Consider the following 19,264-nt stretch of genomic DNA (forward strand, 5'->3'; position numbering starts at 1 on the left):
TTTATAAGTACCGTAAATGCTACATAAATTAGTGATAATTAATTTTCAAGTTTTAAAGCCTCTCAAGTGACCAAAATAAACACCCGCATCAAGTTGACTTTTCGCACTTGTTCAATAATGCCGGCAATTACACAACTCTCGATTACATTTGAGGCAGCAATTAAATCTAATCTGAAGCGTATTTATGGACAATATTGACTCACAATGGGTCGCATTGATGTAGTTACCCCCGTTCCGCACCGACATTTGTAATTACGATTGTGATATAAGTTGAGCACGCCAAGTTTGAAACATCAACACTAATTCGTTGTTTGTTTAGTAAAAAGCTTAGCTTTCTAATTATCGGAAAGAATTTTATTGGAATTGGTTCATATAAACATAACACTACCGATTTATGGCATTTGCCTTGGGGCTCCTCGTGTAACAAAGCATTTGCATAATGAGTTGGCCCTTTTATGAGCCCTATAACCTTTGCCACTTGCCACGTGACGCAAAAGTGTGTAAAGCAATAAAGGTCGAGTTTTTCCGGGAACGGGACAAGGAAAAGGAAAAGCGGAGGCGATTTTCACCCGCAGACAAAGTTAATTGAAAATGGCTAAGGTTCAGCAAACGAATTCCTCATGACTCCTACAGCAGCTTTGGCATTTTATTTGCCAGGCATATTTGATTTCGGGCTCCTTTTCATATCAGGTGTCAAAGGCTTTTCCGGAGGGCGGCATCGTCTCCCGGAAACCTTTTTAGCATTTCCATGTCAAAGCACTGCTGGCGAAGCTATTGAGAGCCGTTTCGTCAGCTGCAGACATTGCATCAGTTTCCCCTTAACTGCATCTTCGAGTGCCGCAATCTGGGAAGCCAAAATGGATTCGCAAGGATTGAAAAGGAGCAGGAGCAGGAGCATCCTGGCGGGTCGCAGTTCTCTGCGGCCGACACGTGAAACCATCATCAATCTGGGAGCACTGGCAACGACAGTTTTAACGACTTCTTGCGGATTACTTCAAACAAAATAAGCACTTTGTAGTAGGAATTTTATGTTGGCCCAGTTGGTGTTGATGGCTTTGCTTCTGCAACGGCCACTGCCACGGAGAATCCGCTGCATTTGGCCAAAGTTTTGCTGCGTGCCGCAAAGTTCACCCTTCCTGCGGTATCCGGTATTCGGTACCCGGAATCTGGAACCCTTTGCCACCTCGTCCTCCACCCATGACGAAATATCCGCAGTGCAAATTGCCGGACTCCCACAAAAGCAACAGCCGTAGGAGACAAGGCGATGGAATAAATATTTATTGATACTGCAGCCACGTGGCATAATTTGCCTTTAACCAGAGATGCAGTAATTTTGGCCAAGCCACCCACTTTATCTTCTGACTTCTTAGGTTGGTTACTTGAGGGCCATGCATAAGTGTTAGTGCGTTGCCGAAAACAATTTGAGACTCTATAATTCAATTTTGCACATGGAGATCTTGTAAAAATGTCTGATAGAGGAAAATTAATTGAAATACAACTTCCTTTGGGCAACGTTATGTGTTCAACAAAAAACTAGTTGTTAATATTCTTCAAACTGAATTTTACTTAAGGCAACTTTATGTTTTCGAAAAGAAGATATAAACTAACTAAATTAAAAAAAATTTAATAGCTTGAATTAAATTTACATGTAATTAACAGCCAACATGTAACTGTTAATAAAGATTACTGAAATATATTTAATCTTGTAAGATCCTTTTAACCAACGTTTTATTTTGCTATTAATTGACAAAAAAGTGACTATTTAATAAAAAGTCCCTTATTTAAATAATTTTGTTTACTCTTAAATATAATTGAGAACATTATCCGAGTTGCAGAGTTTTTTAAGCGATTATTTATTTCAACAAAGAAGTTTGTTAGATATATTTAAAAAAATGTACCATTCATGTAGCCTCAATCAATAGTAAGTTACCCAAAAGTTCGGTTTTACAAACTAAGTGTTTGAAAGCTTTTTTAGAGAAATCATTTACCAAACCACTTTTGAATGTTCAAATGAATAAATATAGCTTTATATATTTACTATTCACAGCATCTGCTTTTAAATTATTACAGAACAAGCAATTAAGCGAAAATGCCCTCCTCCTCGGCCTTGTTGACCAGGGCCTTCAGACCGGCGGTGACCTCGAGGCCCACCTCGGTGATTTGGTTGGAGGGCAGGAAGAAGCCAAAGGTGCCCTTGTCACGCAGCTCCACGGTGCAGGTGAAGGGGATCTTCTTCACGCCATAGGCCCAATCCTTGGCAGCTCCAGAGACGACATCTGCGGGGGATATATGAACGTTGTTAATAAAGGATTCTATCGTCTTAATAGTACCTGGAAAACTCACAGTTAAGCAGACCACTAGCACCGTAGGTGAAAGTAGAACCATAGACATCAGCAGCGGCATCCGAGAAAGCGGCAGCAATTCGCTTCATTTGCTCGTAGTTGGGAGGGAACTCGGTGTTGGAATGGCCATAGGGCAGCAGCACATACTGTCCATAGGCGTGGTAGGCCATGTACGAGCGAATATAACCATCCTCAAAGGAACTTACGAAGTTCTGGAGCGACACGATCTCCACCTCGGTGTTGGGCTCCTCACCGCCAAACCAATGGTCGCAGGGCTCGTCGATGTTCCACCCGGCACCTCCCCAGTGGTAGTCAAAGTTCCGGTTCATATCGATGCCATAGCAATCTCCGGTATCGTTCCTATATCCATTGGGGCGTCGGTTCTTGCGCCACAAACGCTCCACTTCGTGGGTGTACACAAAGCCATCCGGATTCACCATGGGCACCACAATCCAGTCGTACTCCTCGCTCAGACGCTGCATTTCCGGATCCTCGGAGTTGATCAGCTGGTTCAGCAGGAAGGTGACGGTGGCCGACGAGATCCACTCCATGGCATGGATGTTGCCCTCCAGGAAGATGGCCTTGTTGCCCGGACGCTTCGACAATCTCACGCTCTTGATTTCGCGACCCTCGTACGACTTGCCAATCACTCGGCAGTCCAGAAAATCTTCGTGGGCAGCACACTCCTGATCAACCCAATCGTAAATGGTGTCCAGAGTGTGGTACGTCTCCCATTCCATTTGGGAATCGTCGCCCACAGAGGCGTCGTCTATCAATCTGAATGGGAAAGGTTTTTACATAGCTTTTAGGCTTGAAATTCAGAACTCACTTTTGCAGATCCTCCACAATCACATCGTAAACAATCTCCAAGAATTTCATGGTCTTCTCGAAAACTCTGTGGAACAGAGGACCCACAATAACATTGTATTTGTGGCCGGGAGCACCCAGGTCGTTAAGGAAGTGCACCTTAAAATGGGTATAAAATTGATCAACTCTATAAAGAAAACTTCAATTTATACTTACAGAGATGTGCTCGTGAATCTTCTTAAGCTCTTCCATCTGCAATTTCGTTTCAATGGTCAGCTGGTAGATCCTGAAATTGTCGTACCGCACCGCCATGCGACCAGGAGCGGACTTGGCCGCCACCACAGCCACCAGGGCGATCAGGAGGATAGGTAGTTTCATTTTACTGGCTTAGCTGTTCTGAACGTTGCAGCGTTCACTGTGAGGTGACGGATCCCAGCCAGCGTATTTATTACCTGCAGGAGTGGCCACTCCACTGGGGCGTTATCTAGTGCCGATAGGGAGCTGCGATCGGTCATCTGGCGTGTGGCTCCTCCGATCTTATCGCCCATCCAACCTACCACAAAGTAAGTGCTGGGCTTTGTCATCCGACAGAAAAGTGGGTAGCAAAGCTTCCTGCACAGAGACAAAAATTTATTAAAAAAAATGTATATTTTATAGAAAAAAAAAATTATAACAGAACTAGTGCTCCGATTATGATTCTTACAATAAAATAAATAAAATAAAATAAAAGTAATCAATGTATGAGTACTATCTTTTAATCTTGTTTAGAATATATTTCCTTAAAGTGTCACTAAAACGTTTCTCTCCCAGTTTCATACTTGGGTAAGCATTTAATATACCTCTTCTATTAATTTCTGTTCTAACTATTTGACATTAACAAAACAAAACCTTTGGTGAATAATATCATATTTGGGCAAAATTAAAAATTTTTATTTTTTTCGGTGCATTAAAACCAACAATGTCAGCCGAGTCAAATTTATAAATGAACTAATGCAACAAGTGCTGGGGCACTCGCCCTATCAGCCAAGTTCAATTAATTGAATACTCGTCCATTCGTCTGCGAGTCAAGAAGCACTTCGAGGAGCATTTTTAGAATGCACTAGTAATCTGAAGATCCACATCTTCAAGTGTCTCCACACTCTCCAGTTTCCTTCGTCAAACAATTAATTGTGAAACGAGTGCATTCATTCAGTAAATTTACTAGCAAGCAAATAATTTTAGGTGATAGCATAATAAATGAAATACCTAATACGCAGAAGACTGGTATCTTATGGTCTGATACTATTATATGACCTTACAATTTCGGTCACTTTTCTGCAAAAACATTTGATTTTTAATTTGGAAATCATTAATTCGTCAAGAGAATTTGAACCCAGGTTCTTAGAAAACTACGCTAGAAAAGTTTGGATGTATGCTTTTACACTGTAAAATTTACAGAATCGGAATACAAAGTTTTGGGCTTACAGATGATGGTTTTACAAAATAATTATATCAAAGATTCATTCAGATTAAAAGTAACGTACTTTGTCGACCAGCGTTGCCAGAAGATCGATTTACCAAAACTTGAGTGGAATCGTTAACAGTGTTAGAGATGGATAAACACCGATAATCTACTGCAGACATCGATAGCACCGATTTTTGAAAACATCGATAACAACTATGCTGTCATCAGGTTTTGTTCAGCTCTAGCGCGCCGCCATATTTCTTTTCCTTATTTCCGGTAAGAGTGTGTAATCCGCGTTTTTCCATTAAAATTAACTTTTATAAAAATATAACTTAATTCTTGGTATGGCTTATGTAAAATATCATATTTTTGACTAAAATCTAGCGGGGTAGTCAAGTATTGTTGACTAAAACGACCTATAGAGGGGGTAAAAGCCTACTTGAAAAATCGATGAAAAACGACCCCCACCTAAGATTTTCTGCCGCCCATTTGAACCGGCGCCAGATGATTTTCCCAAGCTTAATTAAAACGATTTACGACACAATTACCTAACCAACTGTTGCCCACTTGTTGCCCTGCAGATAAAGATGCCCGAACTTACCGAAATCAAGAACGAGGCTGCGCCCTCCACCTCCGCGGAGGCGAAACCCGAGGATGTGCGCGTCGAGGACGACGGCAGCGATAGCGACTCGGATGGCGGTATGCCCGGTCTGGAGGAGGCTGGAGCGGCCACCACCCAGCTGGGAGGCGGTGCCACCGGTCTGCCCATCGACCTGGTGTCCAAGGCCAAGCAGTCGCGCGGCGAGAAGAAGGCCAGGAAGATCATGCTCAAGCTGGGCCTCAAGCAGATCCAGGGCGTCAACCGGGTGACGATCAGGAAGTCGAAGAACATCCTGTTCGTGATCAACAACCCCGATGTGTACAAGAACCCTCACAGCGACACCTACATCGTGTTCGGCGAGGCCAAGATCGAGGATCTGTCGCAGCAGGCCCAGGTGGCTGCCGCTGAGAAGTTCAAGGCCCCGGAGGCGGCTGGTGCTGCCGACAGCGTTGGAGCCACCACATCGGTGGCCCCCATTGCCGAGGAGGACGAAGAGGAGGTGGATGACACCGGCGTGGACGAAAAGGACATTGAGTTGGTCATCACGCAGGCCAACACGACGAGGGCGAAGGCCATCAAGGCACTCAAGAACAACAGCAACGACATAGTCAACGCCATTATGGAGCTGACCATGCTTTAGAGAAGGCTACAGCTGTTGCTGAACTCCTCATTTTGTTGTTTACCCGCCTTTCGATACACTACTACTGACCCAAATGTTGTGCATGCCCCACGTGGGGGCAGCATGTTCACCAGTCGAACATTTAATTTTATTTCAAATGATTATTGAATCAAATAAAAGTGGAATTCTTTCAGATACGATTTAGTGTATTTTTCCGACTAGCTTTGGGTTAACGCTATGGGACGTCTTAAAATGCCATAGCTTACCAAATTCGATTAGGTATAGTAGACTGAGGTTCCGGGTTAAGTACTTTGAGATTATGGGACTGGCACATAAGGGGTTGCTAGGGGGATTATCTACTAAGTTCAGGTTGCATCCAACTTTAGGACACGGGCCTGGCTTCGCGACGACAAACGTATATCGGCCGGACTCTGCATCCAGGGCTCGCCGTCCGCCTGCATGGGCACCGTTTCCTTGACTTGTAGCTGAAAGAGATCGTTGATCAAAATACGAAATATAATTTAGATATGATCAGTCCCCATACCCTTATTTGTTTGGCTTGGCCAATTCGAACTGGCTTGCTAATATTGCACTGCAGCTGGGCAATGTGAAAGGAGGAAACAATGCCAAACACCTCCATCATGCCGTCCGAGATGGAGTTCACGATGCGCACCTCGCCATTGGAGTTGCTCAGCTCGCATAGTTTGCAGCCCGCTCCCCAGGAGTCAATGTTTAGGAACACCAGGGCCTGAAGTTCAGGCAGTTGCACTGGCTTGTTGTCCAGGTACAGGGTCAGCTTCTCCTCGATGTGTTCGCAGCCAGGTTGCATCACCTGCTGCGTTCCAAAGGTGAAGTAGAGAAGCTGTAAATATAGGGGGTTATTTAAGATTAAGAAGGTCTTACTATCTCGTGCCTTACCTTATTGAATATTCTACTGCTGAGCAGATAGAACCGAGATTCTCGCGTCTTGTGAAAGTTGTAAGTGATGAACGCATCCACACCCACACTGAAGTAGTTGTACACGTGAATCGTCTTCGTGGGATGCCTCTGGATGGGCAGTCGGTAGTGCAGCTTCTCAATCTGCAGGTCGTATCGGTCGAGATTCACGGAGCGGGCGCGCCGAATACTCCTGAGGATCTCCACAGGATCGAGCACCGAGGGCGGCTCCGCTCCCCAGCCTAAAACTCGCGACAAATCGTTGCCGGTGCCCAGCGGCATGATGGCCACCGACGGCTGGGGTTTGATGTTCAACGCGTAGATGGTGTTGAGCACCCAACCGATGGTGCCATCGCCGCCGGCCACTAGTATGCGACACGGGCGAGGACTGGCCTTGGCGGCCCACTGTAGGGCGTCCTGTGGACCGCGGGAGCCCAGTTCCATCACCTGCAACGGGTGCAGGTAGCCACGCAGCAGGGACAGCACATTGGCGCCCGTACTGCTGCCCGACTTGGTGTTGGCGATCACAATCAGCGGCTCCCAGTTCTCAATGTCCGGCGGCGTGATGCTGGCCAAATGCAAGCGCATCGAATCTCTAGTTCGAGCGGCCACAAAGCTGTAGGGCGGGAAGATCATGTCCTTGAACTCGCCAAAGTCACAGGTGCTCTTGGAGTCGACACGCGAGTAGCAATCGTTGTGATAGCACCGCTGGCACCAAGCACACCGCCACCCATACAATCCCGGATCGGTGCTGACATGGTGATCCACCTCCTCGCCGCAGTCCGCGCAATGGACGCCCATGGGCAGGTTGCCGTGGACCCACAAATGCCGCACGGAGGACTCGTTGCGCAACCATTTATCCTTGCAGCGGTACTCCCTGTCCGCCCTTCGCTGGCAAAGAGGCGTGGCATGGGTGCACAGGCCGCAGCAGTCGCAGAAGAGTCCTGCGGAGGGGGTCAGCAGGATCTCGCAGACGTTGCAGAAGCAGGCCTATACAGTAAGTATGTAAATACAGGAAAACCTCAACAAGTGAATCAACTCACCTGCTCGATGACTTTTATTGATTTCCAACTGTGACGTGTTTTAAAAGTGCTCACAAAGTCCTCAGCGAGCAGGCTGCGGCAGAAGGCGAACAGGACACCCAGGGCCAGCAAGGAGCCAATCAGAGCCTCCACGCTCAGCTCGATGGTGGCTATGTCCATGGTCCACGAACAGATTGGCCAATTACGCTAAATTTTCAGGTAATTTGACATTTTCACAATTCGTTTGTTTTTGCACCGTCGACATTCCACCAGTGTGACCGCACCGACAAAAACAAAAAATAACATTGGCTTTCTGATTTCATGGTCACCCCTACTTGTTTTTGACATTTTCCACACTGCTTGTCAACCTCAGAAATCAGCTGTGAATTTGGCGTGTGGAAAAAGTTTGCCTGTGGAAAATCAGAAGTTCAAAACGAAAATCTCGCCAACATGAAGGTCATCTACAACACCCTGTTCAAGCGCACCTCCACCTACGCCGTGGCCATCATCGCGTCGGCCTTCTTCTTCGAGCGCGCCATCGATGTCACATCGACTACGATTTTCGAGAGCGTCAACAAAGGCGTAAGTACCAACCGCTTATGTAAGAGTAGATTCCTGGCCAAATATTGACTTTTCCCCCGTTTGCAGAAACTCTGGAAGGACATCAAGGGCAAATACGAATAAATCATAATGATTTGTTGTAATTAGCAATAATAATCAACGTTTATTCTAAACGAAACGAAAAGTAAACAGGGTTTCTCTGGGTTATTTAACCGATTTTGGGGGTACTGTATGTGCTAAGGATTCTTCGGTTATCTCCCAGGGCTTTTCGTGTCGCTGGGCATCCCAAGGCTGTGTGTTGGCCAGGCGGGAGGGCTCCTTGAAGGACACACCATTATCCTGGAGGGTTTGAAGCAGCTTCTGCAGCTTGCTACCAGGCACCGCCTCCGCGTTGCAGGTCATTTCAGTGATTCCCGACTGCAGGCAACGATGGGCCAGCACTCTGCCGAGGTTTACAAACGCCGCAGTATCGTTGGTCTTGTAGAGCTGCTGTTTTATGGCCCATTCCGAGGTGCTGGCACTTAGAATTGTTCCGTTTTGGAAGTGCTTCACATCGGCGCTGACATACCGACCACTGGTATTGATCTCTAGGGTGTGCCAATAGGATCGACCTGGTTTCTCCAGATGATAGCCACCCGGCTTGTAGGCAATGCGTAATCTCTCCAGATTCCTGGGATTCCGGTTAATCACGTATGCAGTGCTGTTTTGCGGCGTGCTCAGCTCCTTGATTTTGTGCAGGACACGGGCGGAGGTGAGGGGGCGGGCACTGCGAGACATATTTGCACTTAAAACCCTAAAAAAGTACACTTTTAATTAATATTTAAGAGGGGATTACAAAACCACAAAACCATACCAAAATATCCAGAGAGCAAGTGTTGGTTAGCGGCTGTATAAGGCAGTGCTGCAAAACGCAAACTCTCAGTTCGAGGTGAATGGCAACGACGAACAGCTGATTCAATCTTGTTTTCATTAAATTTCTAGTTTCTTTAGATTCTTTTGGCCCTGAGCACTTTCACCGCCTCCCCCAGAAACGACGACCCCCTTCAGACATGCGCCAAGTGGATCCGGCGTCCGCTGCCCGTACGCCCATGAGTTTGCTGCTGAGGTGAAGAAGTGGCGGTTGGGTGAAGCAAGCAGTGCGCGTCCCAAATTGCAAAGTGTATTATATTCTTTTCGGCCCACAAAAAGACGGTTATGTAAAGCGCGTAAAGCGCGCCAGCTAACTGCCCACATATCGTACTCAAGTAGTTAACAACTTTTCGTCATGTTGATGGTCGTGTGTTCCAGTTTAAGGCGTCCCGGGCACGTGGGCGCCGCATCCACCATGCGGAACCTTAATTGGATCCTTGGCGGAGGATATAGACCGCCGATCCAGGCATTGGCACGGGTGAGATAGATTAGTCCAATTAGCCATTAAATGATTTACCCAACAAAAATAAACAAAATCAGGCCATCGCTTTCTCTTGTCTTTCACCTCGTTCCAAAACACACCACGTCCCCACGCAACCGTAGGCGCGAAACTTTAAATGTGTTTGACCATTTGAAAACGGGTTATATCACTGTATGTAATAAATTACATTTAAAACAGAAACAATAACATTTTTAATAAATAACCAAACTTTAATTAATTTTACGAACACACGATTTTAAAATTTTTAAAAATGTATGTAAACAAGACATAGGCTTTCGAGTGTCCGAACTATTATATTTATTTTATCACATGTTATATTACTGCAAGTTTTAAATTTATATTTTAATTTTTAGAATATATAATACATACATCAAATTGTTTACTTTTTGTTTACTTAGAAGACAATGAAAATGTTTTTATCACTATGATCCAAGTTAATCAACTGATAAGGGTACTTTCACAATCGCGACCTCTCTTTCTATCGAAACTCACCACCGTGAGCCTAAAATCCAAATCACCACCGTTGGCGCCCAAATTCAAAAGCTTATCTTGTCAAGTAAAAGCAACGTGATCATTATTCACGGAAGCGCTTGGCTAAGCACTTTTGCTAACTGATAAAGATAGTTTCGCAATCTAGTCAGCCACTTGAATGTTGCGCACTCCCCTAGCGCCCTCTCTTTCGTGCCTTTTCTCTTTGTCTCTCTTTGTTTGGGGGCAACCGCCCTCGTTTTATGCGTGCTATACGTGCTTGTTGCACTTGCTGATTTGAGTGAAGACGAAATTCAGTTACGCTCGAAAGTTCCCGCCGTCCGGATGCGAAAGATTCTCAGGTGCCTAATGTAATATCTCGCGAACTGAGTGAAGGTCGCCTTGGATCTTTGAAGACGTGAGTTTTTCCTGCACTTTTCGCGCGACAATGCGCTTTTCCGCTGCACATTTCCAATGCGCATGCTGCTAACCTGTGGCACAAAGGCGGCTTTTCTGGGTGGAGGGGGGTGTGGATTATCCTAAATCTGACAACGGAAATACTCAAATGGAAATCAAAATGTGTAACCCAGAATGGCATCTGGGCGGACAAACAACACAAAAGGAATTTATTCTTGGGGCCGATAAGATTAAAGACTATCCATGGTTAGCAGCGGGATGTGTTTTGTGTATTAATTGTGACCGTCGGTAATCCAATTTCCCTTCTTATCTGGAACCCTCAGCACTACGTCCAAGCTCCGGAGGCCCGGCCAGTGGCCGATGAGCGGTTTTCGGCCAGCCAGCAGGATCGGAAGGATATCGCCACGCAGACCGAGCGGAGCAGCAAGCCCAAGGACCTGTTGCCTCCGCCGTCGACGTCGCCCACACCCACGCCCACGCCTCCCCTACCGCCCCCGATGTCCGACCGGAACGCTGATCCCGCCCTGGATGTGGGCCCCGGCGTGGCGGTGCCCTACAACATTGACTGGATATTCCCCAGACTGAGGAACCCCACGCGCTTCTGGTACATGGCCAGCCAGTTTGTCATCTCCGCCGTCGGAATCTTCAGCAAGATTGTGCTGAGTGAGTATCTATCCGGCAGAGCCGACCTTACCCAAAATCTGGCCCAAAGGCACGTTTATTTTTGGCCAAGAGAAGCATACGCTCGGAGAGCTAATGGCCCTGACCGTGACTGCCAATGCGAATCTCTTGATTGGTAAACGATGTGTGTGCGAATGCTGGCGATCTCGCCACGCTCATCGAGGTCAAACGTGTGCCGTGTTAATTGGTGCCTCTGCACAATTATGCAAATGCTGATCTCTCACCTCTCTATTTACGTACTGCAGTGTTCCTGAACAAAACCCGCGTCTACAACAAGGAACGATTGATCCAGATGATAGACAAGAGGCCGCAGGGCGTTCCGCTGGTCACCGTGTCCAACCACTACTCCTGCTTCGACGATCCCGGATTGTGGGGCATCCTGCCCCTGAGTCTTGTGTGCAACACCTACAAAATCCGCTGGTCGATGGCCGCCCACGACATCTGCTTCACCAACAAGCGGCACGCGCTCTTCTTCATGTTTGGTGAGTCTGCTAGGACTAGGATTCAGAACGATTGGACGAATGGGGAAAATATTGTAGCAGGGACCGTAATCATTATAAGTTTTATTTTAAAAATCACGAATCAAAAAATGAAAATTATTATTTTTAATACAAAAAAAAAAACCTTAAAAATAATACACTTGCAGAGAGAATTAAAATGAATGAGAAATTTTAATTTAAAAATCTTTGAGGAAATGGATAGATTGACTTTTTTTTATATATGTAAGTTATTTGCAGTCCCTGGAAAATATAGTTTTAAAAGGTTTAATAAAAATAAACGTAGTATTTTGTATTTATATCTTACCTATTTTGATTTAATTAATTTTATTATATCTCCCTAAAAATAAAGCCTTAGGCTTTTCTCAAGATTTATGTACTTTGCCATTACAAGTCAATTTTTTAAGTTACAATAACGGAAATAAGTTTTTCTCTTAAACACTATTAAAATAAATAGATAAAGAATAAAGTATATTTAAAGTCGTGATTTAGATTATGTTTAAATAGAGTTGGCTAAATTTCTGACTATAAAATACAAAGAAATTGCTTATAACATAATTTCCTTACTATTCACAGGCAAGTGCATACCTGTTGTGCGGGGCATCGGTGTCTACCAGGAGGCCATCAACCTGTGCATCGAAAAAGCCGCTCTGGGCCACTGGATCCATGTGTTTCCGGAGGGCAAGGTCAACATGGAGAAGGAGGAGCTGCGGCTGAAGTGGGGCGTGGGTAGGATCATCTACGAATCGCCCAAGGTCCCCATCATTCTGCCCATGTGGCACGAGGGCATGGACGACCTGCTGCCCAATGTGGAGCCCTATGTGATACAGCGGCACAAGAATGTCACCGTCAATGTGGGTCAGCCCTTGGACCTCAACGACTTTGTGCTGGACCTGAAAAAGCGGCAAGTGCCGGAGCCCACGGCGCGGAAGCTAATCACAGACAAAATTCAGGAAGCCTTTCGGGTGAGCTGGACTTGAACATATTTTCCAAATCGGAATTCTAATAAATTGAAATTTATTATTACAGGGCTTGCGGGCGGAGACCGAGAAATTGCATAGAGATCGCGACTAGCAAATCACCATGGAATAGTCTTGCGGCAGATATTCGTTATAATATTTATTTGTATAGTATTAAGCCTAAAATGAACCCTCGAAAGCCTTTGCAGTCCATTTATTATAATTCTATTTTCGTGTATTATGGTTATTTCATCAGGATGTAGTTGCCGGAGAGGCAATTTAAGTGAGTCAGCGTGCATTATTAGTGTAAATATACAAATGATATTACTCCAAGCAGAGGGAATAAAATGGCTGATAAAATAAAAAATGTATCTTGAATTTTATTTTGTAAATAGATTTTGAAAGGGGCCATGAAATACGATGAATATCGTTTTGCATATATAATTTAAAATATTGGCAACTTTATCCAACAGCTGTTTGAAAATTCACCGTTAGAAGGTCGGCAAAAATGTAGGCCATGTGGATTATTATATTTATTTAAATACAATTTAACTGCAAACAATTTTAGGTCACTTTCAGTTGGCAGAAAGATGGGGGAGCTTCTGCTGAACACCCCGAAAAGGAAGCAATTACTCAAGGATGGCCCACCGGTGCCCACTAGGTGCCAAATTCTGGGACGTGGTGCCTATGGCACGGTTTTCAAAGCTATTTATCGGGGTAAGTCTGTGAACTATAATGTGCATATAAAAACTTAAATATCTGGTGCAGATCGCTCTGTTGCTGTTAAGATCATTCGAGCCCAGGCGGCCTCAACTTTGCATAATGAATCGCATTTGCAAAACTTGGAGCACAGGAACATAGTCCGCCTACTGAAACTGGAATCCGCAGCAGATTTCGGATTGGTCATCATGGAATGTCCCAGGGGACAATGTTTGCAGAGGATCGTAGACACCATAGCTCTACCACTTGTCCATAGGATTGTGTATGATCCTTTTTTTTCTGTTTTAAATTTTACATTTAACTAACCCATTTATTTCCTAGAATCACTTTGGATGTGGTTGCCGCTCTGAGATACTGTCATTCCCAGAATGTACTACATCTGGATGTAAAGCCAACCAATATATTGGTTGACCTGGGAACAAGGTCCTCAGGGGTGGGCAATGCACATACGTTCAAACGTAGCTACATCTGCAAGCTCTGTGACTTTGGCTCCTCCATGGAGATGGGCGAATTTGGTGGCAGACAGCACCCGATCAGAGCCAATGGAACCCTGAGATACATGTCTCCAGAAGTGCTGCGATCAGACTTTCTATCCGAAGCCTCCGATATCTACTCCCTGGGCATAACCATGTGGCAGTTGCAAGCCCGCAAATTGCCCTACCACGCACTCGATTGCAATGAGACCATAGCCTACCAGGTGGTTAAGCACGAACTACGGCCGGATAGCTATCACCAGTTAAAGATTCTAGCTTTGGACTCGCCCAGCGATTGCAACTACGTCGGTGAAAACATCTACAAAAGAACAAATTCCTCTGGGCGTCGTAATCTAAGCCTCGATCCATCTTACACCGCCGGCAGTGATCTGAAAAAGAAACGCCGCCAGAATCGATTAGCACTCCACTTCGATTGTCCGGCGCCAGAGGCGAGTGCGTGCCTCGAGAACGCTTACTCCAAACTATACAAAAGCTGCTGGGTCAGCGCCCCGGAATCACGTTTGAGTTCTTTCCAGCTGAAGCATGAACTGGAGCTCATTCTTGGCCGCACTACCACCTCCAGCACCATTAGCACCACTTAGATTTTAAGCGATCGTGTTTGTTTGGATTTTATGTAATTGATTAGTATATAAACCTACATATTTATGTAAGATTTTACCAACGCTCCGCGATAATCGTTTTAGAGGCGAGGCCACTGGTTGGTTAGGTCAATAATTTATGTAACTTCTGTAACTTCTTTTTGTTTATTTTGTACTTGCTACGCTAAGAAAATACATACATTTATAATGTTTATACGAGCTTACATCTATGTTCCCTCCTCGATCATAGTGCGTTCTGTTCTATATAGTGTAGGTCTATGCTTAGGAATCGGGCTGCTGCGATAAATTAGTCGGTTGCAGCAGCCCCTGAGGAGCTAACTACGATTTGAAGAAGAGCTTTGTCATTAGCTTGAACGACTGATATTTACAGTTTATTGTTATGGTTGTCGTATATAATGTTCGCTTAGAAACCGTCTATATATATATATATATCGTTCTATAGTATATGCATTCTATACTTTGACATATTTCACCCTTAAATGCAAGTGTTCAACTGCTGCTGTGTGTGTGTGTGTGTGTGTGAGGAGCTACTAACTCGGCTTAGTTTATGTGGCCTACATGTCCATGTCCCACAAATACACTCGATTTGTGCGGAAGACTACAGTTGTGGTTCATCTACTCATGACCATAGCTAATAGTGGCTTGAATTCAGTTTGAAGTCAATCAAATTGTCCCATTGTATGAAAGTTATGTATAACCTACTGATTTGGATGCTGCAACCGCTGCTCTACAAAATATATGGGTATAGAGCAGGGCGAGCCTTTCGGTTTCTCTTCTGTATTTTTTCTTTTCTAGGGGGAACAGTTGGCAGTGCCGCTTACAAGGTAAAACATCTTCCAAAAAATTTACAATATACATAAATACTCGTATTCGTACGTACAAAACTCGCTGGCTCCTCCGCCATCAACTTAATGCTTCTCTGTATGTGCCTATTCTGTTCTGTTCTCCTCTGATTTCTTTCGTTTTGTTTTCTTTTGTTTGAATATATCACAATTTAGTCTTTTTAAATCTTTAAATATTTGTTAGCTTGACGATTATTGATTTGAGATTTAGCAGTGGTGTACCCTAACTGGCGTAGGATCGTCGCACGGGAACTGGTGGAGGAATTTTCGACTTTCGCTGCTGGTTTTGTTGGCCGGGCGACTTCTGTTGGGGCGACTGCGGCGAGGGGGAGGAGGGCGAGGGCGAGCAGGAGGAGGACATCGAGGAGGACGAGGACACCGACGAATGGATGCTCGTTGGAATTCTGGTGGGCTGCGCCTTGGGCAGGCAACTCTTTGGCGGCTCCGTTGACTTGGCTTGCTTCTACAAATTGAATTGGGTGAATAAAATGAATATTTGATGTAATCATTTCGACTTAAACGTCTTACCTTCTTGGGCGTTGCAGCCGCAGGTGGATGCACTGGCGAGGTGACCCTTTTCCAGCCATTACTTCTGCGCCACGAGCTGGCCGTGGGCGGCGTGGAGGCCTGCCTGAGCAGCATGCGCTCCTTCAGCTTGGTCACCATTCCGGGCGCCGGGGGAATCACCTCCTTGGCCAACTTTGCCATCATGGCACAGCTGATGCTGTCGCTGCGCACCACCGTGGACTCGAGTTCGCGGCGTTGATTGTGGCGCAGGATGCAGCTGGGCTCCTGCTCCTCGAGCACCGATTTCGATTTGACCAGGACGTGCGGCGGCCGACGTAGTTCGCTCTTGATGATCTGGGCAATGCACTGCTGCTCATCCAGTGGCTTCATGGGCGTGCTGCTCACAATCATGGGCACATCCTCGATTTCTATGTCGCTGACCCTTCGTCGACACTCATCGATTACCGCGTAATCGGGTTCCTCGTCCTTTTTCACCTGACTGCCGGAGAGCTCGTCCGTTTCGCTGGAGGAGCAGCTCGTGAGCTGGGCCCTTCCCGCCTCGCTGGGCGTGGGACTGCCGCCTGCCGTTCGTCCTGCCGGACCCACCTGGCTCTCTGACATGCTGGAATCCTCGCCTTCCTCGTCGTCCTCGTCCTCGTCATCCGTCTCACCCTCGAGATAGGAATACAGACTGCGCGAGGAGTTGGAGCGTATGTTGACCAGTTTGTAGAAGTCGTTGGTGAAGTCGGTGCAGGCCACCTCCTCGTCCTCGGAGTACACAATCTATTGATTTGGAGTGGTCATAAGTAAGAATGTAGGCAAAATTCGGTTGTATAACCTACCTTCTGCTGCAGCAGCTGGGCAATGCCATCGGCCACCGAATCCGTTTCCACGGTGGTGGAGTTGATGAAGTCACTCGATGGCCACAGCCAGTCGTGATCCCGCTTCCGGCGTTGCTGCTGCGCATGCTGCAGGTGGTGCATATGATGCTGGTCCCGCTCGTCGTCGAAGGTCATCACCGCCAGTTCCTCCTGCGACATGCTCCAGTCCTCCATTTCGGTGGAGCAGGGCTCAGCGGGTAGTAGCCATTGCTCCGGTTCCTCGGGCAGATCCTCCAAATGGCCGTTCGACGGTTGCGGTTGTCCACTGCTCATGGTGCAGTATCCCTCGTCCCTGCCCTTCACCGGACTGGCGGACAGGGCCGCATTCTGGGCCTCCAGATCCCGTACCCTGCCCTTCAGCATGGTCACCTCCTCTCGGAGATTATCCTCAGCCACAATGGCATCCACCACCTTGCGCATCACATCGTCCAAACAGTGCTCATACTGCCGGATACGGGTGAGCAGGGATCGATTCTCCTGCTGCATCGATTGCAGCAGGCTCTCCTGCCGGGCAAAGCGAGTCTGTAAAATAATAAACAACAATTATAATAACTTCTAAAAACTATTTTGCAATATGGCATAGCATATTTTGTTTTACTATCACACATTCTGTACTATAATGATTTTTGTTTTCACTAGATAAGTTCATTGATAAAAATCTTGCATATCTAGCTTTGTTATCTCTAGAGTAGTGTTGGTTGAAGATAAGTTGTAAATGTCAACATATGAGTTGTAACACCTTATCTATTAAAAGGGGAGTGCCAGAAATTTATGGATATATACAATTCATAGTGCTTGTGTCTAAAAATATGTCGTTATTTGTTTTGATAACCAACTTAGATGATACAATTTATATTTATTTTAGAGAGTATCCATGTTCTCATTTTCTATAGCTTACAATTTTTAAGATTAACGTGCGAATGACTGATAAGTTATATTTTTTCAATTTAATGGTTTCAAATTGCTCATAAACAATTGTTACTAATGTCTAGGAAGGGTAAACTATACCTTTTGGTATAAATTGGTGTTGAACAGAGCTAAAAACGATCTGTACTGTGAAAACCTTTTTTAAGAAAGGGCTAACTGATTAGATCGAGTATTTATCAATTGCCGGGGGCCAGGGCAACGGCAACCTTCGCCCCTGACAGCTGGCCTGATGAGGGTCACACACTGGCACACGGCTCCTCATCCATCAACCGGCTCTTTTTGTCTGTAAGTGCTAAGTGAGCAGTAGTTACAAGACCCCATACCCCATACCCCATCCCACACTCTAGCCACTCTAGAGATCCCAACGTGTAACAAATATCCAATCTCGATCAAAGCCAACTTGTTAACTGTCCCGAAGGTCACAACTTGCAGCCGTTGGACGTGGAAACCTTGAGCTTCATTAGCGGGCCCTTACAAGATTGGGTGAGCTTCGGCTGGCGGGGCCGAATGAGATTGCCAGAAGTTAACGACGAAAGGGAAAGCATTTTCCATTTTACCCGGAAAATGGTAATGAAAAGCTGCCACTGGGGCGCAGTGAAGCGTCTCTAATGCCGACGCTCAATCAATTCGGGCAAAAAATGTGCCATCCCAGAAACCATTTGCCAACAAAGTCTCGCCGCCGACTCCAGTTACTCCGTCCGGATAAGAGACAATTTGTATGCGCCGGAATGGCAGCAAGGGGAGGGATTGTTCTTAAAAATGAATTTATGCGTTTATTTATGACTTGACTCGGAGGGAGCTCTCCTTACTCCCCACTCCCCACTCCCCACTCCCAACTTCGTTTTCACAAGGAAACTCGCGCTGTGCAAATTGATTTTCCACATGCTGCGCGGCTCCGTGCGGAAAAGCCCCTTGCCCTTCGCACCTCGCCCATTTCCCATTTAGCATTTATCATGCCCATCCGATACATACCTGCAGTGCCTTGTGATCCCGACATGTCTGCATTTGCTTGCGTTCTTTGGATTTCATAATGCGATTCATGCTGCGGATGCCGAGGGAAAGCGAAAAAAAAGAGGACAAATATAGAAATGCATAAATGAAAACGAGTTGCAAAAATCATCGCAAACGTGGGGCGCTTTCAGCAGAGAACTCCGAGTATTGATTACTTGTTTACGAGCGATTGAATGGAAATATGATTTCATTGTATTGATTGTAACAAAAAGCGAGACGAAATGTTCTGGCCCTAAGGGAACTTTAAAATCTATTCAAATATTTATCATGGAAACTAATTGAATAAGTTTATAAAAGCATAAGACTGTCTTCCACAGAAAGTAATCAATCCAAATATAAAATACTGTGAATACATAATACATAACAATTATATATTTTAAATTATTTAATGAGTCAAGAAAATTGAGTATTTATAAGATATGAATTTCTGATTCATGTATAAATATTTTCGCAAAAAACAATAAATTAAACTTTAGTCATAATAAAATTAAATGTAGCTAAGAATTTTCATAATCGTA

At 45.4% G+C, this 19,264-nt stretch overlaps 8 protein-coding genes across 15 annotated transcripts in view; 4 read left to right on the plus strand and 4 right to left on the minus strand.

Annotated features, from left to right (window-relative positions):
* Positions 1–2,005: 2,005 nt before the first annotated feature.
* On the minus strand, positions 2,006–3,582 carry LOC108145040 (zinc carboxypeptidase). Its single transcript, XM_017270227.2, has 4 exons — positions 3,366–3,582; positions 3,172–3,308; positions 2,344–3,119; positions 2,006–2,276 (listed from the first exon to the last, which is right to left on the minus strand). The coding sequence occupies exons 1-4, from the start codon at positions 3,525–3,527 to the stop codon at positions 2,080–2,082; spliced, it is 1,272 nt and encodes a 423-aa protein (XP_017125716.1). The 5' UTR covers positions 3,528–3,582; the 3' UTR covers positions 2,006–2,079.
* Positions 3,583–4,917: 1,335 nt separating this feature from the next.
* LOC108145007 (nascent polypeptide-associated complex subunit alpha) lies at positions 4,918–6,010 on the plus strand. The gene is made up of 2 exons (XM_017270171.1): positions 4,918–4,935; positions 5,175–6,010. Exon 2 carries the CDS (start codon positions 5,181–5,183, stop codon positions 5,832–5,834), a length of 654 nt encoding a protein of 217 aa, XP_017125660.1. The 5' UTR covers positions 4,918–4,935; positions 5,175–5,180; the 3' UTR covers positions 5,835–6,010.
* On the minus strand, positions 6,002–8,071 carry LOC108145004 (diacylglycerol kinase epsilon). The gene is made up of 4 exons (XM_017270166.2): positions 7,793–8,071; positions 6,732–7,739; positions 6,358–6,675; positions 6,002–6,298 (listed from the first exon to the last, which is right to left on the minus strand). The coding sequence occupies exons 1-4, from the start codon at positions 7,949–7,951 to the stop codon at positions 6,179–6,181; spliced, it is 1,605 nt and encodes a 534-aa protein (XP_017125655.1). The 5' UTR covers positions 7,952–8,071; the 3' UTR covers positions 6,002–6,178.
* A 73-nt stretch (positions 8,072–8,144) lies between these two features.
* On the plus strand, positions 8,145–8,516 carry LOC108145009 (cytochrome b-c1 complex subunit 9). The gene is made up of 2 exons (XM_017270173.2): positions 8,145–8,353; positions 8,420–8,516. Exons 1-2 carry the CDS (start codon positions 8,222–8,224, stop codon positions 8,453–8,455), a joined length of 168 nt encoding a protein of 55 aa, XP_017125662.1. The 5' UTR covers positions 8,145–8,221; the 3' UTR covers positions 8,456–8,516.
* Positions 8,476–9,276, minus strand: LOC108145008 (39S ribosomal protein L18, mitochondrial). Its single transcript, XM_017270172.2, has 2 exons — positions 9,186–9,276; positions 8,476–9,125 (listed from the first exon to the last, which is right to left on the minus strand). The coding sequence occupies exon 2, from the start codon at positions 9,107–9,109 to the stop codon at positions 8,537–8,539; it is 573 nt and encodes a 190-aa protein (XP_017125661.1). The 5' UTR covers positions 9,110–9,125; positions 9,186–9,276; the 3' UTR covers positions 8,476–8,536.
* A 120-nt stretch (positions 9,277–9,396) lies between these two features.
* On the plus strand, positions 9,397–13,132 carry LOC108145006 (tafazzin homolog). Of its 3 annotated transcripts, none has more exons than XM_017270167.2 (5): positions 9,397–9,719; positions 10,952–11,291; positions 11,555–11,791; positions 12,383–12,771; positions 12,836–13,132. In XM_017270167.2, the coding sequence occupies exons 1-5, from the start codon at positions 9,597–9,599 to the stop codon at positions 12,878–12,880; spliced, it is 1,134 nt and encodes a 377-aa protein (XP_017125656.1). In that variant the 5' UTR covers positions 9,397–9,596; the 3' UTR covers positions 12,881–13,132. The 3 variants fall into 3 exon arrangements, with proteins under 3 accessions (XP_017125656.1, XP_017125658.1, XP_017125657.1); XM_017270169.2 differs by lacking the exon at positions 9,397–9,719 and adding an exon at positions 10,522–10,629; XM_017270168.2 differs by lacking the exon at positions 9,397–9,719 and adding an exon at positions 10,760–10,874.
* A 107-nt stretch (positions 13,133–13,239) lies between these two features.
* On the plus strand, positions 13,240–14,629 carry LOC108144990 (proto-oncogene serine/threonine-protein kinase mos). Of its 2 annotated transcripts, none has more exons than XM_017270148.1 (4): positions 13,240–13,275; positions 13,334–13,482; positions 13,534–13,747; positions 13,807–14,629. In XM_017270148.1, coding segments are annotated over exons 1-4 (1,119 nt in total). In that variant the 5' UTR covers positions 13,240–13,273; the 3' UTR covers positions 14,561–14,629. The 2 variants fall into 2 exon arrangements, with proteins under 2 accessions (XP_017125637.1, XP_017125638.1); XM_017270149.1 differs by having other exon boundaries at positions 13,249–13,263.
* Positions 14,630–14,703: 74 nt separating this feature from the next.
* Positions 14,704–19,264, minus strand: part of LOC108144989 — a 39,736-nt gene continuing 35,175 nt past the window's right edge. For 3 of the 5 annotated variants that reach the window (XM_017270143.2, XM_017270142.2, XM_017270147.2), the window contains 4 exons: positions 18,708–18,777; positions 16,770–17,330; positions 15,949–16,710; positions 14,704–15,883 (listed from right to left, as the gene is read on the minus strand). In XM_017270143.2, coding sequence (XP_017125632.1) covers positions 15,644–15,883; positions 15,949–16,710; positions 16,770–17,330; positions 18,708–18,777 — 1,633 coding nt within the window. In that variant the 3' untranslated portion in view covers positions 14,704–15,643. The remainder of the gene's footprint in view (positions 15,884–15,948; positions 16,711–16,769; positions 17,331–18,707; positions 18,778–19,264) is intronic. The other 2 variants (XM_017270145.2, XM_017270144.2) reach the window with 1 other exon arrangement.

This window comes from Drosophila elegans, unplaced genomic scaffold (assembly GCF_018152505.1).
Source record: "Drosophila elegans isolate 14027-0461.03 unplaced genomic scaffold, ASM1815250v1 contig_183, whole genome shotgun sequence".
Classification (NCBI taxonomy): Eukaryota; Metazoa; Arthropoda; class Insecta; order Diptera; family Drosophilidae; genus Drosophila; species Drosophila elegans.